The sequence below is a fragment of the Eurypyga helias genome, unplaced genomic scaffold, assembly GCF_000690775.1.
Source record: "Eurypyga helias isolate BGI_N326 unplaced genomic scaffold, ASM69077v1 scaffold1320, whole genome shotgun sequence".
Lineage (NCBI taxonomy): Eukaryota > Metazoa > Chordata > Aves > Eurypygiformes > Eurypygidae > Eurypyga > Eurypyga helias.
In genome coordinates this window covers 1-27,494 of record NW_010225030.1, presented here as the reverse complement: position 1 = coordinate 27,494, position 27,494 = coordinate 1, and the positions used below count along the sequence as shown (strand labels likewise).

General features: G+C 41.4%; 1 protein-coding gene across 1 annotated transcript; it reads left to right on the top strand.

Moving 5' to 3' along the window:
- Nucleotides 1–308: 308 nt before the first annotated feature.
- On the top strand, nucleotides 309–26,006 carry ELMOD1 (ELMO/CED-12 domain containing 1; the record flags this gene model as incomplete). Its single annotated transcript, XM_010147840.1, has 10 exons — nucleotides 309–325; nucleotides 9,156–9,301; nucleotides 9,458–9,486; nucleotides 10,713–10,810; nucleotides 15,533–15,662; nucleotides 20,396–20,529; nucleotides 21,867–21,935; nucleotides 22,247–22,270; nucleotides 24,338–24,388; nucleotides 25,873–26,006. Coding segments are annotated over exons 1-10 (832 nt in total), but the record flags the coding sequence as incomplete, so codon positions are not given.
- Between the last annotated feature and the right edge of the window lie 1,488 nt (nucleotides 26,007–27,494).

Genomic DNA, 27,494 nt, shown 5'->3' with positions numbered 1-27,494 from the left:
TAGTATAGTCTGGTCAAAGTGTGTGCTCAAGCTGAAGAGTGTGAACAAATCATTATAATGATTTTTATTTTGTTTTTATTGATGTGAGATTTCTTAACATCTTTCCCATGTATTTCCATGGATGTTTGTTTCAAGAGCAATCTTGGTACTGGTGTACCGCTTGTTTCATGCTGTTGGTTTTTTGGACTTTTTTTTGTGTTAGTAAATAGATCTTAATTCTATTTCTACAGCACTGATATTGCCTGCAGAGAAGAGGTAATCGGTGATCAACAGATTACTGTTCCAGCAACGCAAACCAAACAGTCACCATGAAACACTTCCTGAGGTAACGTTCTGCCTTTTTCCAGGAGTGTTAAATTATTCTAATTCTGTGCTGCAGTGAGTTAAGTGTTTTGGCTGTTACCAGTAGTACAAAAGTTATAAACTAGTTTATACTAGATTGCCTTCTGTTCACCTAGATTTCACTATTTAATTAAAGTTCTTTTAATTAAAATTTTCCTTTCCAGTCCTTTATAGAAGCAAAGAATATGGGAACTATCTCATGGGATTGGAGCAGTGATGTATCATATCAGTCGTGCCTGATATGTCGGGGGAAAATAGGAGAAACAGTAACATAGAACAGTGCTTGAAAAATGTTGGGGTTTTTCTTTGCCATTCTTGCCTGCTGACTGGGTTTTTGAAGTATTGTTTTTGAAAGCAGAGAAGGGGACATGCTTGGTGAAGATGTGCAAATGTTTTTGAAGATGATTGTGCTCCGTTTGGGGAGAAATGTCTTACTTGCTTCTACATATGACTTGCAGTTGTTTCTCTGTAAACAAGGGGTAGAATGGGGGACTTGCAGACACCAGCTGTAGGTGCAGAAAGCTCATGTTGTCTTTGTTCTGTAGTCAGTGGAGAGAGTTCAGAACTCCTAGAAACTAATACAGATCAAGAGCTTAACTTGTGTATAAACCAAAGAAATCATATTCTGTCTGGGTGGGAAAAACCTTTTCCGGAGGGCTGAAACATATGCTTCTGTATAGAGAGAGCATCTGTCACTATTTTTCTTCCATTTTAGACTGTTTATAGCAAAGAATCTTATACACTATGGATGTCAGCATCATTACCTCTAGGCTGATCATCTGTAATGATTTTGCTGCCAAGCCAGCATTTCTGTGGAGTGTGGGTCAGTTTCCTTGGGTATATTGAGCCAGCTCAAGGACAAGCCAGTCAAAGGACTCTGTAACCAGGACATGCAGAGGTTAAAAGTATAAAGCAATTATTGATTTGCTAACACCCACAAAGGACGGCTAAGATTTAATGAGGCATTAGGATAAGTGTTAACGTGCTCATCACCCTGATAGGCACCAGTCAAGAGGGAAAGGATTGGCCCCTGCAGCTCTGTGGCCTAGATCCTGGATGGTCTCAAGTTTTCCACTAACACTATTGATCCAGTGACCTGATGGTTCACAACTAGCCTGGCTAACAACCCTGTGGTGCTTTTTCCCTTTACAATTTTATGACATCCCATGTTGAAGCCTGCCTTCCTTGGATCCTACTAATGATTTCCATCTCAGCAGTCCTACCTTTATAATTTTTACTTCAGTGTACAGACTTGCTCAGCAGCCTGGCCCAAGGTCACAAATTGGTGCCATATGGGATCCAAGCCATGAATCCCACATAAATAGGACTCTAAGATCCTGTGGGTGGGGTGGGAGTCTCCAGCTGTGGCCACAGAGGGTGTTGCGGCTTGGCCCCCTAATGAGCTGGTATCTTCTGAGCATAACGTAATTTTGCTCCCTCCTGAGGGAGAAGCTGAGCTGCTTACAGCTTCTAAGGTACCAGCTCTTCCCTGTCTACGGTAGATGTTTGCTTCTCCCTTTAAACTGCCTGTTCTGCCTTCCTTTGGCTCTCCTGGCCCCTTAGTGTGTTTTCCATGGTGGAGAAAGCGTACTGTTTTGAAGAAACTACTTTGTACTTCTTTTCATGATATCTCTAAAATCAGTGAATCCTAAAAGATTTGAGAAGTCTTGATGGTGTTAGTTTCTCTTGGGTAGTCAGGGTAGATCTTTGGAAAATCAATAGATTATCTAAATAGCACAAGTTGGACTTCTGTTGTGGAAAGTCCAGTATTCCAAATGCTGAACTAAGCTATTAAGGCTGGGGGTAGGAAAGACAAAGCACTTCAAATAGGAAAATGCTGTTGAAATAGAAAAGCTGTTCTGTTTATTTACAAGCATCTGGATTTTCTTAATTTATGTTAATCCTTTGACATGAACTGATTTATGAGTACTCTACTCGTATGTTAGGGGAGTGTTGCTGGCCAGTAAACTACAGGACTCTCTATACTTATATCTCTAATCCAAGGCAATGTCTAAATGGAAATAGCTGTTCTAGGTCTCTTTTTCTTTCTCGGCTTGCTCTGATATTTCAGACTTCATGAATAATTCATATTATTTATGAAATAATAGAACTGTTTCTCAGTGGAATACTTAATCTTTCAGCACTTTCTCTTTTTGTAAAGGGGTTTGAGGAGCCTGTCAGTGACACTTCCATTTTAACTGTAACTTATTTTAAACCTCTGAAATAGTAACAATTTGGAGAACCAACTGTAGAAGACACTTGAGTTTTTTCAACAAATCCTAGAAACTTGACACTTTCTCTTGATCTGCTGCAGAACAGTCTGTAAGCACTAGCAGATTTTAAGCATAAGTTCTGCCTTACTGGAGTCACATCAGATAAAATGAAAATCAAGTCAGCAAAAAGCTAAAACAGGGGAAGTGTGGAAAGCCGCTGTTAAAAACTACTCTTATGTCTTCCTGAGTTGCCACGGTGACTTGCTTTTATGTCTAAATGGAGAGATAAGGTGGATTTCAGTTGTCAAGTCTGCAGAGGCACAGAATGAAAATAACTTTGTGTGTTTTAAAGGAGCTAATAGCAGGTTTGCCTATGGCAGAAATGGCGATTGATACATTACTACTTGGTTGTCCTTGTATGCAAACTGTAAGTTATACAAATAACTTACAGTTAATTAGCCCTTAAGAGGGTAGTATCACTTGCTTACTCACCTATTTGGACAGGTTGTCATCCATAACTAAGTTGTGTGTCTTTTCACTTCTTCTCAATCTGTAATCAGAATTATTGGGAAGGAAATGCTGATATGCAACACTTTCTTTTCTGAGTATGTCCTTCAGGAAAAATAGTTGTGCAAAAGTCTCTCCTATCCATAGGACCCAAAACAGGGTACACAGGGAAGAAAATGATGTGTAGGTATATTCAGTGACTTTTATTTCATTCTTTTAAACTAGGGAGTTAGAGGGGGGAGGGGTGTTGGTGGGGTGGTGGTTGGTTTTTTTTTTTTTTTTTGCTTGCTTTTTCCATTCCACAATTTTAAGTCCAGTCACTAGCATTGGGTAATTAGTTGAAGCTTTCATTTTGTCCAGAGTACTTGTTCTGTTTGTTACTAGCTCTGAAAATGCTAAGGTTCTGAAGTTACTAGGGGGAGACAATAAGCACCTTCTAATTTATTAACTTCAAAAAAGTAGAGTAATTGATCTCTACTTCCCTTCATGTTGGTGAGGTACCATATGTTGCATTATACATATATCTTGCTATTTAGGCAAACATACCTCACACAGGAATGAACTTCACAGAAGTATTACACAGCTTTGGAAATTTTTGCTCAATCTTGCTACTGCCTGTTTACCATGGAGAAGGCTGGCTAGAACCAGTCACCTTTTCATAAAATCTAGCTTTTTATTTAAATGTAATGTCATACTCCCATTGGAGAGAGAGTTATTAGAATTTAAATATCGGATGTGCCATTCCTATCTTACTGACCCACATCAGTTGAGCTGGTTGAGGGCAAATGTTGAGAATCACTTCTGTCCTTCCCTTTGCAATGTCAGGGTATGAAACAACATGCTCAGTTCTCTCTGCTTCTTGCTGCCATGTGCTTTCTTCCCTCAGGCAGAGCAGCACATGCTGTGGAGAATAGAAGTGCTGCGACTAAGTGTGCTCTAAGAGCACTCTTACTTCATGCTCTTTTTGACTCTAGATTTCTGTGTCTTGCAAGGATCCTTATGACTGTCAAACTCCCTTTCTTCATCTCCTCCCTTTATGGAAGCAAGCTCTCCAGAATCTCTGCTGAGTCCTGCTACTGCTGATGTTGGTTGTTTACTTGCTTGGTTTTGCAGCATTCCTGATTGGCAGTTAGAACTGTCAAAGACCTAATTCTGTTTTTTATGTGAAGCTGTTCTTAGCAGAAATTAGAGCTGAGAAGTAGTGACATAAAGCATACGAAGGAGTTAAAAACAGAAAGGCAAGAAAGAGGATGTGAAAAAGATGCATATACTAGCCCTTAACTGATTGCTGATTATACAGAAGAAAACTTTACATTTCTGTGGCACTCCAGGCTGTTGTGCCAGTATGCTTTAAGCACTGGGTAGTATTCCTTAAGTCTCTTCCAGACATTCAAGGGAATACTTACTCGTTTCAGAATATTTTGCTGGTTTGACTTTTTCTTTCTTGGAACCCAAGTAACAAGTAAATTTTTCTGTAATATTGACTTCAGAGTTCAGTGACCCGTTCTGTGAGCCAAGCTGGCAGAGTTACACTGAGCTGTGTAGGTACTGCTCAGCAGCTATCAGGTAGCTTCTGATGTCCAAGTGAGTGGCATCAATGGGTGGGGATGTGTAACTGACTTTGCATGGGAGGATGGCTGCATGCATTTCCCCTGTACACCATCCTTGGCAAGGGAACTGCCTGTTGATTGGGCCTGTGCACATCAGCATCTTATTATGCAGATTTTTGTTTGTTTTACCTGAATAAATGTTCTTATGAACTCCATACATGCAAAGTGCATTACAAAAGACGAACATGTGGGCATGTACAGCTGCGTATAATACAGGAGAAGGAGCTTGTATTGAGATAGGGAGGACTGGAGTGCAAGTGTCTGAGGAACACTTTTATTTCTGTAATACTTCTGTTCTTAAAGCTCACCTCAGGATCTGAATTATCACCGTACATGGCTTCACAAACTGCTAGTGAAGCACACTATTTTCTGTGATAAGAGAACCTCCCAAGGCAAGCAGGGAAAAAAGCCAACAGAAGCGTGGAAGAGATTGAGTGGAGAGTAGGTTTGGAATCAAACTCTAAAACCAGAAGCTAATGCCACTGTGCTGTAGTCGCCCATATGGTTCATGCTACACTTCTGTGTGGGTTCTAGTTCATGATGCTGTTGTTCTATAGCTTCCAGTGTCTCCGCTTTGCTTACATGAACTAAGTGCATAGCGGCTAAAATAAAACTTGTCTTATTTAATCACTAGTGTGTTTTTATTACAGGACTTCTGCAAGCAAGAATTCCCTTTTATAAAGAACAACCCCCTTGAAACCAAACTTGTATTACTTTTTATGCTATTCTTGTTACAAATGGAAGATTTCAACTGCTGTAAGCTTGAGATGGCTGAGTAGTAGAAAATTGAAGGTATCCACAAAGGCAACTTTCTTCTATAAGCTACCTAGTCAAAAGTAGTTTGTCTGCTTTATTAGTAACAGCTGCTAAGCATATTTTAGTGAATCACAGACATAGTGTTTGCGTGCTGTAGTGACCTTTTATTAGTAGATGCATTTTTGTTAGTTAATGTTTGTGTAAACAATAACCACAGTAAACATGCTGCCCTTTGCACCCCCCTGGAAATTTATCCGCATCACACCATACAGTAACAAACAGGGTTCTGAGTAATTAAATGGGTTGGGTTGTTTCAGTCCTGGCAGCAATTAAGTGTGGGCATGAACTTTCTTAAAGGAAGTGTGGGGTTTTTTTGTGGGAGCTATCTTGCTCATTAGAAGGAAATCTTCTCACATGGGCTGTTCACATGAAGTGAAGGGAGTATTTCTTTCTTTCTTTCATATAAATGAGCTCTCTGGGTAATGAGTTGCTGTAATAGAGACCTAACCTTTGGAAACAAAGCAAGCCAAAAGAAAGCAACTTTAATTTCTACTACAAATGTCTATTGAAAACCCAGACCTTTGTTTTACAACAGTCTACCTTCCAGTTTGGCATTAATCTCTTGTATTACTTTCTCTGGACCTTCAGCCTGCATACTGAGCTGGGATGTGCTGAGGATGATGAGGGATAGCTATAGATTGCATTTGCATTCTTGAGTGATGGTGAACTAATCAAATCTGTGCAGGTTGATACCAAATGTCTACTGGAAAACCAAAATGTCTGTTAGCCTGTGGCTTTTTTTTCAAGCTACTATTAAAGGTTGCAGCTGAGAGTGTTAGGTGATGTTATATGAGATTGACTCTTTGACTGACTTACACTTCTGACTGTTGGAGACTTAGACAGTGTCTGCTTGGCTGATGATGGACCAGACTCTGGATTACTGATCTTGTTCTTAATGCTGCTGTGAAGCACATACAAACCCCTCACAGTAGTGTGCTCTGGCACATTAGGCAGGGGGGACACACTTCCTCCTTACTCCACTGTCTGAGATTGATTCCACCTGCAGTTCTGCATCCAGCTCTGGGGCCCTCAACATAAGAAGGATATCAACCATTTGGAGTGAGTCCAGAGGAGGCCACAAAGATGCTCAGAGGGCTGGAGCACCTCTCCTGTGGAGACAGGCTGAGAGAGTTGGGCTTGTTCAGCCTGGAGAAGAGAAGGCTCTGGGGAGACCTTACAGCACCTTCCAGTACCTGCTCGGGGAAGCCCTTACAGCCCCTTCCAGTACCTGAAGGGGCTACAAGGAAGCTGGGGAGGACTTTTTACAAGGCTCTGTAGTGACAGGACAAGGGGTAACGGGTTTCAGTTTAAAGTGGGGAGATTTAGATTAGATATCAGGAAGAAGTTCTTCCCAGAGAGGGTGGTGAGGCACTGGAACAGGTTGCCCAGAGAAGCTGTGGATGCCCCATCCCTGGAAGTGTTACAGCCCAGGCTGGACAAGGCTTCGAGCAACCTGGTCTAGTGGAAGGTGTCCCTGCCCATGGCAGAGGGTTTGGAACTAGATGATCTTTAAGGTCCCTTCCAACACAAACCATTCTATCATTTATGCAGGCGTTGGGGAGTGTGAAGTGAATTAACTGAAAGTGTGAATACAAAGTGGATGCTTTTAAAGCATGTTAAATACTTGTGTGGATGCTCTCCATTTAGACATAAGATGGCTTTAGTTCCCTTTAGCTTAATCCTCCTTCAAAGGGGATTAAGCTAAAGTGAAGAAAAAATAGATTGAACTCATGTGTGGACATTAATGTGAGTTATCTTCCTTTCCCTAGATATCCTTCTACACCATGACCTTCAGGATGTTTTAGGAACAGTTGGAGCTCTTCAGGCTTTATTAAAGCTAGAACTGAGTATCTGGAATTCAGTATTTCAGAATAACTATCGCACTCCATTGAGAAGGATAACAATCTCCTAACAAACTGTCCTTTGAGAGTATAAACAGCATGTGGAGGAGATAATGGGCTAATGACAAACACACATACACACAGGCTTAGAACATAATGGACTGAATTATTTTTGACCATTTAAGGGCAAGCTAGCATGTCAAAGCTGTATTAATGTTTTCCCACAACATAATCATAGGATATAATCCCAGAGATGTTGAGGTTGGAAGGGACCTCTGCATGTTATCTAGTCTCTTCTCCCTGTTCTAGCCAGGCCACCTAGAGCCAGTTGCCCAGGACCATGTCCTAATGGCCATGTTCCGGTTGTCATGTCTTTGCAATTTGTCTTTTCTGACATGCACTTCTGAACCCAAAGACCCTGGGTAGTTCCTACCTTCACATCAAGTCCTGGTGCACCCTGTGGGGGTTGACAATAGGGTAACCTGGCAGGATCTGTGCCTTTGTAGCTGTAGAAACAAGAAAGCTAAATTGTGTACAAATAAGCCATATCCCATGAAATCTGATTTTTGGGGGGTGTTATGTAATTGTGGTAGCTGTATGTGGGCTTTTGTAGCAGCTGCAATGCTAACAGACCTTAAAATAGATTCTATCTTATGTATGCAACCTTTTTTTGGCTTTTATAGGATAGTTCAGGCTGGGAGGGACCTCAACAGGTCTCTGGTCCAACCTCCTGCTTGGGTCAGACAGGGCTGCTCAGGGCTTCTTGCGGTCAGGGCTTAAAAAACTCTTAGAAAGGAGAGTGCACAGCCTCTCTGGGTAGCCTGTGCCACTGCCTGACTGCGTGGTGAAAAACTTCTTATATCTAGGCTGAACCTCTTACATGTCAGCTTATGACTGTTGTCCCTTGTTTTCCAGCCCTGCACCACTGTGAGGAGTCTGGGGTCTGTCTCCTCCATGGTCTTCCCAGAGGTACTGGCGGCTGTTGTCAGGTCCCGCTGAAGCTCTCTCTGCTCCAGGCTGAACGAGCCCATCTTTCCCAGACTCTTCTTGCGGGGGCTGTGCACCAGCCCAACCATCTCTGGGGCTTCCACGGCCAAACTTAGATGGATTTGAAGTCTGTCTTGTATTGCTGAGGCTCAAAATTGGATGCAGTATCTAAATAAGGGCTTTCCTGGTTTACTATCAGTTCTGTACTCTGAGAAATTGTGCAGCATCAGCGCTGTATAAAAGCTGCTCTTGGGAAGAAATGGCAGTCTTCAGGACAGGTTCTTAAACACCTTCTCCCCTAAAGAAGGGAAGCTTTGGTGATCCTTAATAAATGACCATTCACTTTTAGGGACTTGAGTGTTGATTCATTTTTGTCAGGATAACCAGCCACTCTGCTTGGAGCAGCTAGATGCAGAGGCAAATCAAATCCAGGGTGTAGTGGCTCCCTGGATCCTCAGCAACCATGATAGGGTGAGCCGTGCTCCCTTCTCACCTAGTCCTGTTTCCCCAAAGCATTAATAGGAACTACATGGCCTTTTTTTTTTTTTTTTATGGGAATAAGAATTTTGTAGAAATACTCTCGAACTCTGGAATTGATTTACTCTGTGCTTCCAGTTCTGGTGTTTTGTGCATGGTTTTCTGTTGTTGGGGAAGACTAAAAAGCATGATTTAACTCTTACCACGCTAAACATTTGCAGTGTGAATGCTGCTTTTGCTTTAAAGGTGCCTTTAGGCAATGGGAATTCTGGGTGAGGAAGTACCTTAGGCTTGTGTGGTGACCTTGTTGAAAAAAACTCTGTTCCAGACTCTTATTTTCAAGCTTCTTTTTTTTTTGCCAGGATGTTTGTCCAGTTATGCCTGTACTTCTACTGCAAGTGCTTGTGGCGCTGCCTGAAATTTGTGGTCAGGAAACTAACGGGTCGATGTGAATTGCAAAGGATCTGTTACAATACCAAACCTGGAGCTGCCAGAACTATGAAAATAGGTAACTGCAAAATACTTGGTTCTGCATGCCTTTGTACCTTTTTGCATGTGCTAAAAATAGTATGACTTCATTTTTGTAAATTAAAAAATCGTTAAATGAGTCCAGTATAAACCTAGCTTGTCTGACACAATGCTTTCAAATGCTGTTCTCTTACAGAGGCATCACTGAAAGGTTCAAAAAGTAAGGTGAGTGAAAGGTCTCATCATTCACCTTTTCCTTTATGTCCTGTGCAGTTGGTTTGTTCAGTCCACTGTTGGCTCACTGCAAAAAAATCACTTTGAGGTTTGATATGATTTTACCTTAAAAACATCTTGTACTGAAAAGGGTCCTATGTCTGCAATAGCAGATGATCTTGCAAAGTCAGGGAGAGTGTCCTGTGCTCCAGGGACAGGCATGCTGTCTCTGTGGAATCAAGGGGGCAACAGGTTGTGGTGGAGACTGAGGGTGATGTGTTGTAATTTGGGGTTTCTTGCTTGCCTTGATTTCTCATCCTGTCTGTAACCTGAAGTCAGTCACTTACATACTTTACACCTCAGGGTTTTTTGTCTGGAATGCAGGGATAAAAGAGGCTGAAGGCAGCAGTACCTAGATAGACAAGACAACTTTGTTCTCTGATTTCCTTCTAAATATGTTAATAGAAGAGCCCCTGTTATTTATCCTTTCATTGTAGTACTGGTGGTGCTAACCTAAATTCTTCTCACAAAGCATTTGTGTATATCTTAAATAGCACCAATTGTTCATTGCTCCTTGGCATTAGTGATGTTGAAAAGCTTACTTCAGCATTAGCAAAAATCATAGAATGATGTCCCATAGCTCATAGTTCAGCATGGTACCTCCCAAATATACTTCTAGCAGAAACAGGAAGGCAGAATCTTGTTGAAATGCCTGCATTTAAGCAATTGTGTAGTTTTGAGAAAATGCACCAGAAAGTTCAACCTCTTAATTTTTTTGGAAGGCATGTGAATTTTCAAATACTGAACTTCCAGGGACATCTCTACAAAGTGCAGTGACATGCAAGAGAGGAAAAATGTGTTGGGAAGAGGGGATGTGAAACAAAGGCTAACAATTTCAGTGCAACAAGGTGGATGGTCTAAAACTGCTCCTTGATCAGAGGCATCAGTGAGATCATCTTCACTGGCAGGTGCCACAGAAATGGGATAGACTTGACTACAAGGGCATGACAAAGCAACTAGCGTTTTTATGGGTCTGGTGCACTGAGACTAGTCAGTAGGGTTGAATAGACTGGAAAGGTCTGTGTGTATATGTATATATATAGAGAGAGGGAGTTGGGCTTCCTGGGCTCTTAGTCTAGATGCTTTTGGGTATCAAATTTACCATTGTTAACTTGAATTCAACTATATTGAATAATAGCATCCACAAGAATTAATATGTGTTTAAAACCTCTTTTTAGCGGCTGCAAACTTCAGTAAGTGTTCATCCTGATGCTATTGAAAAAACTATAGATGACATCATGGAGCTGAAAAGGATTAATTCAGATATAAATCCACAGTAAGTTTATGGTTTCCTTACAAAACAAATGGGAACTATTGATTTCTTCAGTCCCTAGGTCCATGGAGAACGGGTTCTCCATAGCTATTGTGGCACAGAAATTGATGAATTTTGTGTCTCACCATAAAATGCCAACTTAAGCTTTACTGTCAAAAAGCTGATGGAAAAATGAACGATCTTTTATGGTGACTGTAATAGGCAAGTTCTGAGTCTCTTTATCTAGCTGCATCCTGAATCATGCTGTCTTAACGTATTGTTGTTGCATTGATTTATGGGGACCACTTCCCCAGGGATAAAATGCCAACAAGGCAGGTGGTCCTGGTGGTGACAGTGATGGCTTCTTAGCAAGGCTGTACACAGTCTTTTGAGCAGGGAAGAAATCATCCTGTTGTAAAGGATATAAATGGTAGACTGGCTTGCATTTTAAAACTTCCTTTAATTATCCAAACATGATCTTTAATGATACAACATGGTCGTTATTCTTTTAATGCTCCAAGATGTTAGTGGTAAGAAGAGATTGTGAACAAACCATTAAACTTAAAACCATGTGTTCCAAGAGTAAGTGATAACACTTTTGTGGTTGCCTTACCTCTCAGCCCTCAGCTTAAGACACAAGATGGTCTAGGTCAGGAATTGGTGGGAGAAATGTTGAGGTTTGTATTATTCAGGTGATCAATCTGAGGTTCACTCCTCTTCCCAAACTTGATCAAACTAATTTAAATGCGTCTCCACAAACTGATAGCTGCTTTTCTTTAAGTGGTCAGTAGTATCAACAGGTAAGGTGGTCCCAAGGTCTCATTGCAACAAAACCCAGAAGCTCAGTTGGAAATACGTGGGGTTTTTTTTCGGTCTCATTACACGAGTAGTGAGTGAAAAGCAATAGTAACTGGGTACTTTTAAAACAAGGCTTCACTGATGATAAAGGAGAAGTTAGAGCACACTGGGTGTATCTATGAGCAACAATTGTGGTGGACATGACCACTGACCACCTGGATTGAAAAAATGGCCACTCAACCATGAAAGGGAAGAAAATAAGAGACACAAAGCAAGCACCTTGTTCTCACAGATGAGACCCCTGAGAAGTTGTTCTGGGAGTGGGCCCAGAGGTTGTCGTGTCATAGGACCTTACCCGCATAACCTTCAAAGGGAGGGAGGTGAAAGAGCAGCTGCTTCAAGGGAATGCAAGGCCGTGCTGACGGGCTGCTTACCTGAGGGAGTGTCAGCTCTAGTTACACAGGGCACTGATAGCTGAAATTCAAGAAAAAACAGTGATGGCAAAATTAGTAAAGGTGACACATGAGGAAACTGCAGGATGTAAACATGCACAGCTCAGAGCTGGCCTGTGGACTTGAGCCTTAGCAGTCAGGCTGATTCATATACTTCTCCATCTTGGACCCTTGGGTAACTGAGTGGAATAATTCCAAGAAAACACAAGGAATGCATTAAAATAGTATTTTATATGATACAGGAGATCAGTCTGATTTTCCTCATGGCATTACCTTTTGACCTCTGAAGAAATACTGTCTTCCAGAAGAGAGAGAGCAAGCACAGGGGTGCAAATGACTTCTGCTTGGTTGAATCAGGCCCCCAGATTTGAGTGATGTGTTTATAATATGAAATAGTAATTTAAAAACGCTATCATATTTTTTGTTTAATCCAGGTGGTGTTCATATGCCTAGGGCAGAATAAAGGATTGATAGTTTTAGGACTATAACCCATGCACTAAACACTTCACTGGACTGATTGTTTCACACCCCACCCCCTCAATTTGGTGAAATATCTCTTTAAAACACTGAGAATTAAGAACCTGGCATGTGCAAGGTGATGCCACATAAATAGAAATGAACCCTGCCACTAAAGTGCTCCTAATTAAATTAATTTTAGTTCCACTAAACTTTAAGCATCTACACTGAAGTTTTACATGGGAGCAATTTCTTTTATACTAATTTTTTCTGGAGAAACTTCAGCAAAAGCAGGTCAACTATTTCTTTAGCTAGGATCAAGGAAAATCCATTGGCTTGCCTATTCTTGAGCATAAACCCTGCATATAAGCTGTCTTGTTCAGAATCTCTGGCCTTCAGTTCCGTAGGAGAGACTTGAAATCATAGAATCATGGAATGGTTTGGTTTGGAAGGGACCTTAAGGATCATCTAGTTCCAACCCCCCTGCCATGGGCAGGGACACCTTCCACTAGACCAGGTTGCTCAAAGCCTCATCCAGCCTGGCCTTGAACACTTCCAGGGATGGGGCATCCACAGCTTCTCTGGGCAACCTGTTCCAGTGCCTCACCACACTTTCTGGGAAGAAGTTTCTTGTAGCCCCTGCAGGTACTGGAAGGTGCTGTAAGGTCTCCCCGGAGCCTTCTCTTCTCCAGGCTGAACAAGCCCAAATCTCTCAGCCTGTCCCCATAGCAGAGGTGCTCCAGCACTTCGATCATCTTCGTGGCCTCCTCTGGACTCTCTCCAAGTGGTCTATATCCTTCTGATGTTGGGGGCCCCAGAGCTGGACACCATATTGCAGGTGGGATCTCACAAGAGCAGAGTACAGGGGCAGAATCCCCTCCCTCGACCTGCTGGCCACACTTCTCTGGATACAGCCCAGGATACGGTTGGCTTTCTGGGCTGCCAGCGCACACTGCCGGCTCATGTCCAGCTTTTCATCCACCAGTACCCCCAAGTCCTTCTCCTCAGGGCTGCTTTCTATCCATTTTCCACCCAGCCTGTACTTGTGCTTGGGATATCTCCTGGGATAAGGACAGGGAGCCATGTGCCATACTGCGTGTGTTTCTGCAAATCTGTATGCAGTCATTTTTGTTACTGTAGAATTTCTGCGGAACTGAACTAGCATCCCAGGGGTGTTGGCACTGAACTGTTCTTGAATGCCATGGCCTGCCATGACCTGAAGAGAGAGAGGGAGGCCCTTTATCAATGCCTCTAAGAGTGTGTATGTTTAGTGGTTGGAGCAAATAGGTTGAATAACCTGGTGGTGACACATGCAGTCAGCACTGACTATGGTGGGAGTTCCTGAAATACTTCTAGTTTTGGACTCAACTCTGTCTTGTGGAGCACCTGGAACTGAGTGAGGTGGAGATGCAAGACCAGGCAGGTTGCTTCTGCGCCCCCAGAACTGCCACCACCAGCATGGATGGCAGGGAGAGGTGGGGAGCATCAGCAGTTCACCTGTCCTCTGGTGCTGCTGGGGAAAGAGGAAAAAGGTTAATGAAAAAGAGAGTGGGAAAACTAACGCCTGCCCCTCTCACACACACACACCTCCCCCAAATAACATTGCACGGAACATTTGACTGGCTCTGTCTGAAGTAAAACATGGTATACTTTGTGGATGTTGTGCAACTTGGGGGTTAAAAATGTTGAGGTTTTCCTAATATAAAATTGTTTTGCTTTGCCACTGCCTGTGGTGTTCCACGCTAACCTATTCTGAGGCTATTGAGCAGTTAAAAACATTACGGCTGTGGTTTAGTGATGCAGTACAGCAATTCACATGCAGTCTTGTCAGGCTTTTCAGCTTTCTTTGAAATGCAGCCTTTCTGTAAAAACTGTAGGGTATAGCAAGTGAAGCATGTTTTTTTAAAAAAAAAAAAAAAATGCAAAGTAGGGAAAACACTGCATGGGTTATTCCAAAAGGCTTATAGCCACAAATAGCATGACATTACAGCAAGAGAAATGGCCTAATGATATCTCTGATTCTGTAGATTAATCTCAAAAGATAAGCCGTGAAAATCCTTCTGCTCCGAAAATTTAACAGTATTATGGAATAAACAAAATGTTTCAGTGTATCAAACCAGACAAATGAGGAACCTGTGCAGCTTAATATCAGTCCAGTCTCTGTTCCAGACGAATGAGGGTATGGATCTAACTGCTCTCCAAATTCATATTAGGCATTCAGACAATCTCAGCCAATATTAAAAATTAAAAGGTTTATTCCCATATATAATTAAGTATTCTTATAAGCGTGGCATAACTTTTATGTAATACTGTAAAATCTTAACCTAAAACTAAATATGTCTTTGTAATGCAAAGCCTTGGAAGCCACATGTTTTGGTGGGAATTTTTGTTTTGGCTTTTTTGAGGGGGTGTTTGTTTGTTTGTGTTTCTTTTTAACAATGCATCCGGAAATGTAAAAAGGAAATGTAAAATCTGCATTATAATAAAAGGAGCCATTATGGTGAATCTTAAAATGAGACCGGAAAAAAAGCTGTCTAGAGGCAGATCTTTGAACTACATTACTTCAGGTTTTTGGCAGCTTTATGCAGCCTTTTGTGGCATGGAAGAAAAATGACTATTTTTAGCTTTTTGCTGTGTTCTGCCCCCCCCCCCCCCCCTTTTTTTAAGTTCACATCTCTGGTCTCAGGGCATTGTTTGAGAAGCTGCCATTTAAATGAGAGGGATGATTTTGTGATGTGCTTGTAGCAGGCATTCAACACAGCTGTGTGTAGTTACGACGAGATTTCAGTGTGTGAAAATTCACAGTTAAAAGATTTAAAATTCCCAGATTTTAAGGAAGGCACTCAATAAGACTATGCATTTTTGCAAGGCTTTGTTTAATGTAATACTGATCTCTTGGAAATTCTTCTATTGTAGCATTGCTACACCAGTGAATTGATAGCCTATTACTCATGAATTAAACAAGTGTGTACATGGTATTGCTGTTTCGTGGTTGATACATGACTGAGCTGGATTATGTTGCTCCTTCCCTCCTTCTCAGGCTGGGAGTATCTCTTCAGGCATGCCTGCTGCAGATTGTAGGGTACAGAAATCTGATTGCAGAGGTTGAAAAGCTGCGCAGAGAGCCGTATGATTCAGAGAATCCACAACATGAGGAAATGCTTCTCAAGGTAGGTGCTTGAGTGCTGGAGATACTTTTAGGGCATCCTTTTTTCATGCCAGCTCCAAATGGCTTTGTTTATAAACCTCTTTAAAGCATGGATAAATACTGTTGCCTTCTTCTATTGTGTACTTGCTTTAAGATTAGGCTATACAGCGTGTGAATCTAGTCTGGGTGGAACACAAACCAAGCAAACAGCGCATTCCCCAGTTGATGAATTGAGTGCTGGAGATACTTTTAGGGCATCCTTTTTTCATGCCAGCTCCAAATGGCTTTGTTTATAAACCTCTTTAAAGCATGGATAAATACTGTTGCCTTCTTCTATTGTGTACTTGCTTTAAGATTAGGCTATACAGTGTGTGAATCTAGTCTGGGTGGAACACAAACCAAGCAAACAGCACATTCCCCAGTTGATGAATGCATGTCCCTTGGCTGGACTATTTCTAGGCACTGGATACCCAGCTCTTACTGCAGATAACAACTCTGCACTACGAGCTCTAGAAAAACAGGCGTATGTCTTACTTCAGTGCACATTTCTGTAAGAGGAGGAAGGTATTTTTCTCTCATAACCGGAATATATTTTCCTAAATATCTTGGATTTTTGAAAACAATTCTGTATATCCTAATGCCAAACCTCTGTGTTTCATCACGTGGGACAGGAGGTTGGGAGAAAACTTACACATTTATGTTTAACAAATACATTTTCAAACTAAAAGAAAATTAAATCATTCTGTCGATAATACAGGCACAGTGATGAAAACCTTACCAATTGGGTTTTACATGTTTCATGCCTTCAGGAAAGCTTTGTACTGGAGCAGATAATAAAAGTATCTTTTTAGGAAGCCGTTCTTGAAACCATAAGCAGAGAGAGAGCTCTTACATTAGAAAGGAAATCAGAAGAAAATAAAGGGGGTGGAAAATAGTCTAGTAGCAAGTCCCAATATTTCTTCTGATCCTATTTCTGAAGGTAGATATGATATGTAACATAGTGATATATTAGCTTATCTGCAAGCAAAATGCCACCTTACAGAATTTTCGGGCATCTTATAAAAACATACTACCTATCTTTTTAATTTTTGCAACAAAAATATTGAAAGCTTAAACACTTCCTTTGCTTCTGTCCCTATGCAACTTTGTTGGGATTTTTACAGCATGATGATGAAGCAGTTTTCCATGCTCCAGTTTGCAGTGTAATGTGTTAAATAAGTTAGTGGGAGCTTATGGGAATGTTACCTTAGTTACTTGGGCTTCCAGGCACTTCCAAAAATCCCACTAGACATCTTACATAAGCACTTACAAATGCAAATAGTTAGTTGTAAGAAGTGCATCAAATGGTCAAAGAGCTCCTGTAGGTGTCTGGAAAGCTGTGTTTAAAGGTTGGCTTCTTGCTGGGAGGTGGGAGTCTGGAGAAGGGGGAGTCAAAATCCAGAGCTACACCTCAAGGAGTGCTCTGGCTACCAGGTAGGATGAGGCAGATGGAGTTCACCTATTCAAGTCCTGCTGCTGTGCAGCTGAAAGTGCAAATTTCTGGGGGTGAAGGTGGCTTTAACTGAAAGAACTCACAGATTTACCTAATGAGAAGCTTTTATTCTTGGAAGTGGGAGGTCCAAATGACATCCTGCAATGTGGTTAACTGGCTGCAGGCTTAATGAGGACCTTTGGCTCCAGGAAAGCATTCCTAAATGCATTGGGCATCTACACTGCACAGAGAGCAACAAGTTGGGTCTGTGGATGGGATCACAGGTGAGGAGCTGGCTGTGGTCTCCTTCCCAGACTGTGAGGAAGGAGCCTGCCAGGCTGAGCAGGCCTGAGCCTGCCAGGTCCTGGTTCTTGGATGTTCCTGGGAATCATGTCAGCAATGATGTGTAGTCATGTAAGTGCTTTAAAAACAACCGCAGGAGAATAAAAGAAGAATGGACACTGAGCGTTTGTCTGAGGGGAGATTAAACAGTGCAGCTTACACTGCAAAATTGTTTAATCTGCACTTACGTGCTGCATTTACGTGCTGCATTTACGTGCACTGCTGCACGTAATCATAGAATCACAGAATGGTTTGGGTTGGAAGGGACCTTAAAGACCATCTAGTTCCAACCCCCCCGCCATGGGCAGGGACACCTTCCACTAGACCAGGTTGCTCAAAGCCTCATCCAGCCTGGCCTTCAACACTTCCAGGGATGGGGCATCCACAGCTTCTCTGGGCAACCTGTTCCAGTGCTTCACTACTCTGGAAGAGAGTAATGAAGTAATGGTGAAGAAAGTATCAGTTTCACCATCTGCCTCCAGTGTAACCTGTGTATTAGCACTTGTTTACAGCAGGTGTTTTGCTTCTGAAGATTCTCATGTCAAATGTTCAAGGGTTTAATTTGGTTTCCAACCCATATTGGGGAAGATTAGGCTGGTTGGTTTTCATTCCTTCTAGGTATTCTGCTAAGTGATCTCTGCAATGTGTAATTCAAGTTCCTAATGTCCATAACTTATTAATGTTTACCAGGAGGGCACTTTATGAATGAGAGAAAGATTAACTCAATGTGATTGAACTAATGAATAATACTGTATTTACTGCCAAAGGATGAACAAGAAAGATAGTAAATATGATTTAAACAATGATGCTTTATGCAGTCATTACAAAGTGAAGTCATTAAAGTTTTAAACTTCCGAAGACACTTAATTTTAAATGCAGTTAGAATTGCTAAAAGTAATAAAATTTCTGGGTTTTTTTCTGGGAAACATGCATGCAGCTCCTTTCCTTGTGTAGGCTTTGTCTAAGTGCATTTCTTGTGGTTCTGCTCACCAACTCATGGTTTAGGGGAGTATACTTGATTTCTTAATACACTTTGGGAAAGATGAGTTTGTGATATGACACGAGGTGTACGGAAATGTATGTATTTAGGGAAAGGCTGTGGTGGTTGTCAAACGCTTTACTGAAGTCGAGGTAGACAACATTTCCTACAGCATTCTCCTGGAGAAACTGGCTGCTCAAGGCTTGGGCAGGCATACTCTTCACTGAGTAAAATACTGGCTAATAATTTGGCCATATGCAAAGAGTTGTGGTGAATGGAGTTAAATCCAGTTGGCAGCTGGTCAGAAGTGCTGTTCCTCAGGGCTCAGTGTTGGGGCCAGTTCTCTTTAATATCTTTATCAATGACCTGGAGGAGGGGATTGAGTGCATCCTTGGTAAGTTTGCAGAGGACACCAAGTTGGGTGGGAGTGTTGCTCTGGCTGAGGATAGGAAGAATCTACAGAGGGATCTGGACAGGCTGGATTAAATGGGCTGAGGCCAAATGCATGGGGTTGAACAAGGCCAAGTGCTGGGTCCTGCATTTAGGTCACAACAACCCCATGGAATGCTACAGGGTTGGGGACGAGCGATTGGAAAGCTGCCTGGCAGAAAAAGAGCTGGGGGTTTTGTTTGACAGCTGGCTGAATATGAGCCAGCAACCCAGCAGTGTGCGCAGGTGGCCAAGAAGGCCAGTGGCAGCAGGAACAGTGTGGCCAGCAGGACTGGGGCAGTGATTGTCCTCCTGTACTGGGCACTGGTGAAGCCGCATCTCAAATCCTGTGTTCAGTTTTGGGCCCCTCACTGCAAGAAGGACATGAAGGTGCTGGAGCGTGTCCAGAGAAGGGAACGGAGCTGGGGAAGGGTCTGGAGCACAAGTCCTGTGAGGAGCAGCCAAGGGAACTAGGCTTATTTAGTCTGGAGAGAGCGAGCTTAGGGGAGACCTGATCGCTCTCTACAACTACCTGAAAGGAGGTTGCAGAGAGGTGGGGGTTGTTCTCTTCTCCTCAGTGACAAGTGACAGGACAAGAGGAAATGGCCTCAAGTTGCATGAGGGGGGAGGTATAGATTGGATAGTAGGAAGAATGTCTTCACAAAAAAGGTTATCAGACATTGGAATGGGCTGCCCAGGGAAGTGGTTGAGTCCCTGGAGGAATATAAAAGATGTGTGGATATGTGGTACTGATGAACATGGTTTAGTGGTGGACTTGGCAATGTTAGCTTAACATTTGGACTTGATGATCTTAAAGGTCTTTTCAAACCTAAAAGATTCTATGATTCTGTCAGACATGTTGATTTAGGCTGCTTTTAGGTGCCTAGCAACATGATGTTTAGGCACTGAAGTCAGTGGCCAGTGCAGCTAAGTGGATTTATTCCAGCTTGTTAAATCACTCTGTCCTCTTTTTTTTTGTGTGTGTGAGATCATTGAATGATTCACCCCTTAGTTAAATATGAAGGTGGTGCATGCTATTCTTGTATGGATTTTTATGTCCTCTGATTTGCTTTTCAGCACCGTGGTAGCCAACTCAGCACTCTTGATATATAACCCTTGCACAAGATGCTGGAGAAAAGATTGCTGCAGAGCCTCAGGGACCTGAGGGCTGATTGCCTGCTGCTCTGTCAGTGATTTACAACCAAATTCTAGCCCATTCCTCTCTCTGCGCTTATGGAGGCAGACACGAGTTTGAAGTACAAAGCCTGGGCAAAACAAGCCTCTGTGTGAGATGTTACAGCAGTTGCCGATAAGGTCAGAAGGACCTTTTAGGGCTGAATTGTCTGCAGTACTTCAGAGTGGTTTGGGATTTCCCCTACTCCACTCACCCTGAGGAATATAAATTGGTTTTATGTTTGGGTTGCTGGGATAGCAATGCAGTAATGTTACATCAGAGCTTAGCTTGGTTTAAAGAGAAGAAAAAACCTTACTAATGTGTGGAAGCTTAATTATGTTTTACCTGTAATCTTCCTAGTTGTGGAAATGTTTGAAGCCCAATTCGCCACTGAAAGCTCGGATTTCGAAGCAATGGTGTGAAATTGGTTTCCAAGGTGACGATCCTAAAACAGACTTTAGAGGGATGGGTCTCCTGGGCTTACATAACTTGGCGTAAGTATGTTCCTCTATAGATGGGTTTGTGTGTCCTGAAAAGCAGCATGATTTTTAAAAATTTTTTAAAATCTGCTGATTTTTAGCAAGTCTGTGGGATGGGTCTCCTGGGCTTATATAACTTGGCGTAAGTATGTTCCTCTATAGATGGGTTTGTGTGTCTGAAGTCATGAAAAGCAGCATTACTCTGCTGATTTTTAGCAGGTCTGTGGGAATAACTTAGAAAAGTGTTAGGGACTTCATACGAAAAAACCTGGAAGATTTTAATTCCTAGCCCAATTTTTGGAAGGTTTCTCATTTTGAAGGGGCCTCCTTTCTTTCAGTATTCCTGACTCAACTTGGTAATGCTGCTTGCTAAGCCCTTTTTTAGTTTCTCTGTGACACACAAAGTTAGCACTCTCTTCCCACAAGAAAGAAACTGTAAGGTATATTTTCACCAATAACTAGATCTCCTTAAACAAAATGCCCTGGAAGTGGGTAGGTGGGAGGGTTCTGTTACTGCTCAGCTTTCTTGTTTGGGAATTACATGCTAAATTTTTGGGCAAAACACTTGAAATGCAGCCACTGATGGCAGACTTCTGTGGTTGGAATACTTCAATTCCTGTCAATACTCAAAATTAAGCAGTGAGTTCATGTCACTGTTTCTTTCTGTTTCACTCTCACCAGGTGTTGGTACCATATCAGTGGTTGGTAATTTGGGAATTGATCAGTGCTTGTTATTTCCTTCAGCCCCTGTATTTACTGCAGGTAGTTATATAACTTAAACACTTGGTAAAATAACCTCTCCCTGTGAGGGGGGAAAAAGAAACATTATCTGCCCTTACAGATTAAGGGACTTAAATCATCCACTGTCCATATGTCATTCTCTAGAAAAGCTCAGTTGAGGATCTGGACTCATGACTCTGGCTTTGAACTTCCATTGGAGACGAATTCCTACCATGTATTTCATTTCTTAGTCTCCTGTGATGACTGTGATCTTGCTTAATGAATCTGCCAGATCAAGAAGCCTGATGTGCTTTCTCTTGAGCTCAGCAGCCAACATGCTCTAGTAATAAGCAACTGATTTTCTCTGGAGTGGGTAGAAAAGGGAATCTGGTAATACATGTTCACTAAGTGCTTATAGGATTGCATTTGTAATTTGAGGCTCCTTTTTATCTTTCATTTTTGCAGTTTGAGTGGTAACTTAATGAAATTAACACATTAAATGCTACTCATACTGCATAACAAGTGTAGTGATCTTTAAAAAGATGCATATGGACAGCTTAGTATAACTTAAAAATGTTTGGGTTTTTTGTAGTGTTTCTTTAACAATCTCCCCTAAATATATGTATCTGCAGGTATTTTGCCGAATGGGACACTGAGATAGCTCAGCAAGTTCTCTCTGACTCTCTTCAGCCTAAATACAGGTAATGCTTGAGACGAGAAAAAAATAACTTGAGAGCACTGTGCTGGCTGGTGTTTGGGGGTGGGGGGAGTAGGGGAGGGATGAAGTTTTTTATTTTCCTTTTTGTTGGACATGTGCTTGGATATTGCCATATTCTATTTGTTTTCAACTTCTGATCCTGAAAACTGATCAAATCCAAGAGACAAACTTTTATACTGCATCTTAGTAATAGTTAAACTTAGTTTTAAATGTTTTCACTTATACTTCTAATTTCAATTAATTTTGTATTTTTATTTACCTTTCTTTTAATTCTTTTGTCTTTTCATAATGAAGGGAAGTCACTAAGAAGGAAATAAGGTATTTTTTTTCTTTTCTTAGTTTTATGAGACCCTATATATAAATATCAAGCCATACTGCGATTTGGCATGTTATAAACTGGAGTTCTTTGCAACAGATCTGTATTCCTTTCTCAAAAGTTAAGTGTAGCTGATGATGCAACACTGGGTACATCTGAGCATGCTCAGATATAAGAATGAGGTCAACCTTGCTTGATGTGGATAAAGCAGTGTATTTTAGACATATTTAGTGCCAGGCTTAATGGACAAATTTTGGGTGACATGACCTGTAGGAAAAAAGTCTGAGCAGTGCCACTGTGGTCACAACAGCTGTGACTGACTTGATAATCAAAGGTCAAGGGCTTGTTAGCACAGCTGAAGAACCTCTTTGTTTATAGTCCACATGTGACTCCTGTGAAGCTTTTGATCTCTGTGTTTTGTGGGTGAATTCCCAATGGTAATTCTGTGACAGAAAGTACTTGGAACACATTAGTGTTCTTCATTTACATGTTTGCTTACCAAAGACTGCCTTGGAGTGCTGTGTGAGCATGTGCAGTTTCTGTCCCTTGAAAGAGCGTTCAGTAGAGGATAGATGCTGCTGGTGCCTGTGGTGCTCTTCCTGGTGCGGTTGCCTAGCAGCCGTGCTGGTTTCTGATGTGATCATGATCAATGTAACTTCTATTTCTGTTGAACTCCAGCTGCTTGTCCACATCCCACATGTGCCACCCTTATTATTCAATGTTTGCTTGGCGTTTTTAACTGATGTTACACCACGGCCTACAAAGGTGGTTAAGCTTTTAGAGAATGAGTGAAGTCTGATATAACCCTGTACACTAAACCATTCAGGAAGTAATGTTTGGTCCTTGTGCATGCCACCTGATAACACTCAGGTCAGGATAAGTGTCAACCTATTGGCATCTTTAATGCTTAATGGCAAGCATTTTTAAATGCCATATTTACAGGAAGCTCAGGGGATTGTTTTTAGTGTAATATATACTTGCTGTATAGTTTATACTTGCTGTATACATTGTTCAAGTATAGTCCAAGAACAGTGCTTTCACACATTGCTGTCTACAGTTTGGGATCTAAAGCTTGTAAATGCTGATCTGCCTTGCCAAGGCAGAACTCTTGCTGGCATGCCTCAGCTGTAACCCACTGGTTAGGGGCAGCTCCATGCCAAGCAATGATTTCTGCTAAACTTGCTCCATTTGAGTAGAGTAAAACCCGGTTAGTGGGATGTCAGCTGACTAGTTGCATCACACAACTCTTTTAAATGTTGTTGAACAGCACAAGTTTATTATTTTAAAATAATCACAGATTCACAGAATGGCAGGGGTTGGAAGGGACCTCTAGAGATCATCTAGTCCAACCTCCCTGCCATAGCAGGATCACCTGGAGTAGATCACATAGGAACAGGTCCAGGCTGCTTTTGAAAGTCTCCAGGGAAGGAGACTCCACCACCTCTCAATCTATTTCCTAGCTAATTTTGTTTAAACTGACGAACCTTCTGTGTCCTTGGAAAACTCTGCATTATTGTGCCAAATAATAGGAAATATTGCACCTTATTTTTGGCTGTTGAGTGGTTTCTAATTTAGCTGGACATGAAAACTTTCAGAGGAGTATTTTGTTTGCTGCCTCAAGTGAATCATGCCTCCAGTGATGAGTGTCATGTGTATCTTTGAAAACACAAAAGGCTAAACCCACCTTTGATTGGTTAAAAGAAATGTAGTATTTTCAACTTTTTTTAGAGCTCAGGCTTAATTGAAGTAGATTATCTTTGTGGTCAGTATAGAAAATAACTGGATTTCACTGAGAGCATTAACGTAGGCGCATACTTTGTAATGAGTAATTGATAAGTTTATCATCAATGGTATTAAAGCCAGTTACCCCTTTTTATCCTTTCTTCTTACACCAATCCATTCAGTCAGAAGCAAAGATAAATATGATTAGCCATATCAGTGGAAGTAAAATACTGTATTCAGTCAATGTCATCATATCAAAGAAGTTGAAAGAAAATATTTTTCAGTTAGTAATGCATGGCAATATATGAATTTGATTTTTTTTTTAATTTTTCTTTTTCCCCTCTCAGCCAATTCAGCAAAGCCGAATGGGAGAAGAAAAAATTTGATAAGGCAATTGGGTAAGTTAAAAGATCTTTTTAAAGTTGCCAGAAACACAATAGTTAACAATGATGCTGCATATTTGTGGGAAAAAAGGTGTTTCCTGGTTACTTTTTAAAGGAAACATCAGTGTATATACTAGCACGTATTGTCTTAACCACACCTTGATTTTGATCAAAGATTACAGGCAAAGCTGTTTGAAGTAAGAATTAGTGAAAATAACCCAAAAATGTTGCAGCTAGGAGAAGGTTTCTCTGTGTGCTATGAATAGTGCAGTGATGAATATCTGTTTAATTCTGCTTAGCACATAATGTGATCAAGTCTCATTTCTTGCTGTCAGAGTCAGCTTCTGATCTGCTTTCAGGAAAGTATAATAGGGAAGAAAGAGTAGTGAGTTTTTTTCTTAATCAGTAGGTTTGGTATAGCTGCATTATTCACGAGTATGGAACTCTATGTTCCTTTTGAGTGTAGCTGAAAATCCGTAATACAACATTTTAATGCCCATATTTAATTTTTCTGTGAAACTTGTTTTTAGGCCTCATGTTGCAGTTAACTTCCAAGCTTTTATTTTTTTTTTTTCCTCCTGAAGTGTATCAAAGCTTAAGGAAAAGTAGTTTGATTTGCTTGATAGAGATAATTGAAAAAAATACCCAGGACAGTCTACAGAAGACAGCTGTGTTTAAAGGAGGGGGGAAAAAAAAAGGCACTGAATAACCAAACAAGTTGCTTTTATCACTAAATATGGTACATAATAACAATGTTTTCTTGGGAAATAGTCACTGCCAGAAATGTCAAGTTCTTTATGCAACAGGCTCACATATTAAGAAATAACTTCAAATTTCTGAGTTCTAGGGACACCTTCCTTGTTGAGATCTCTTCGCAGGACAGTTTTCTTCCCGAGTCTTATTTTATTTGTTTCCAGTATGCTCTGACTGAATTTTTTGCCTGTTTTCTGGCCTGTGTCTAGTTCTTTTCCTAACAAGAAATTGGAGATGACTCAGCTGGATCTTTCACAGGCTTTTTAGCCATATGAATGTCTTTATAGGACTGATTGTCAAAACCTGATGTTCCTAGCAGTGTGTAACACAATCCAGTTTCCGCGGACGAGTTAAAATAAATGATGGGCCATCCTGCAGTCACAGCCACCATGTGGAGTGCTTGCCCCGTGTCAGGGGTGAACACAGGGGTGCCTGGGCTTGTTCATATTCCACAGGAATGAATCTGTGCTGCTCCACTGAAAATGCTGGCATGATGACAGAGCTCCTATTTTCACTGTGACCATATGTTTCATAAGGGAAATGCTGCCATTAGAGTGCCCAAAGCAGGCAGGATAAATGTGTTTCTTGTTTTCCAGCCCCCTACCTCAAAATCTCATGAGGGAGAGAATTAATAGACCTCAGTAGCACATGATCTGCAGTGTCAGTCATCAATCTTTCTTACAGTATGCTAAAAGAAGACAAAATCTCCACAAACGGTGTGTTTGATTTTTTTTTTTTTTTTACAGCTATTCTTTTGCCATTGTGGGCATTAACATAACAGACCTTGCTTACAACCTGCTTGTGAGTGGAGCTCTGAAGACCCATTTTTACAACGTTGCTCCAGAAGCACCAACACTAACTCACTTTCAGCAGACGTTCTGTAAGTGGTGGCAGCGGGGGGATGCAGAATTTGTGCTCAGGGTGATGCTTCTGTACTACCATACCTTAGGCAAGCAGACCTTGTAAATGTGCTGACATAGTCTTTAGACAATATCATGCTAGTTCTGCTCTGCTCTCTTTAGTATACTTAGATAAGATTCTAAGTTGTGACGTGTGCCAAACCAAAGGGCAAAAAAATCAAAACAAAAACCAACAAAAAAATTAGACTGGTCTTAAATATTAATAAGAAACTTCAAGGTACTTTAAAGAGCTTCTAGAGATGCTTCCCTGTAAATCCAGCTGTCGGAACATATCTGCATCTACATTCAGGTGTTACCCTGCCCCTTCAGTAGATTTGTTCCCCCTTAAAATTAATCCTTTCCCAGCCCTTTCCCCTGTATTCAAGCATTCCTTCTATGGCACAGACCTGCTGCACGTCCTCCACAGCAGGACCAACATTTCTAATATTTTTCAATGTGTAGGCAAGAAACTGCTAAGAAGTAAAGATGCACTTTCTTCCATATTTATGACAATCACAAAAGTTTTGTTGTTCTTAGTTTTGGTGGTTTTGGGGGGGATTATGTTGGGGTTTGAATTTTTTGTTATTTAGGTAACATTTTGTTTTGCAAGTATAACATTTTCTTATTGCTTAATTGGATAAATGGCAAATATTAGTGTTCTGTGCATCTCTGATTAAATCACACTATCTAATGAATTAATAGCTTTTCAGCACAAGGATGCTATTTAATGAGACTTATTCACCCAAAATCTTATGTGGGTAGATACTGTACTGTAGCTTGGCTCTCACTTTTGGCATGGTTGCTGGGTTGGTGCCCTAGATAGGCTGGCTGCTAGGAACTCCAGGCAGTTTAGCTGTTAGGCTTTTGTCTTTGGTGGTGTTTGACATAATAAATAAGACAAGTAAGTACCTACCTAAATATCCATTTGTGCATTTCCAGGTCATTTTCATTGGAAGGGTTGACTGTCTCTTCACCAAATTCCTGACATGCCAATAGCCTTGTGAATGGATGTCTGGTGTGATTGGTTTGGCTCCCATGTCTTCATATCCTCTTCTTGGTTCTGGTTTCCTTACACATCTAAAATCCCTCACCACTGCACTGGGAGAGAAGGGGAAGAGACATCTTAGCTTTAGAGTGTCTTGATGACACTGCCAAAATCTTGGTTGCTGGCAAAGCTTGGGACTGTGCCCCAGAAGCAGTGTCTGTTGACCAGCGTGGCCAGTCTGTCATGGCAACACTGATTTTTGACAGCTCTTCCCTCTACAGCCCATGCATGTGTGACTTAGGAAATGGGGATAAAACTTTCATGGGTCTCTGGTGTTGTAATGGGTCAGTAAAGGTGGTGGTTGTTCCTACAACACTCTGTCTGCCATCCTAGGAAAAACTTGACGTTATCAAATGGAATTCACTGTACAGAAAGCATCAACAGAAAACCTGTCCTGGGGCAAGGGTGATTCACCCAGAGATTA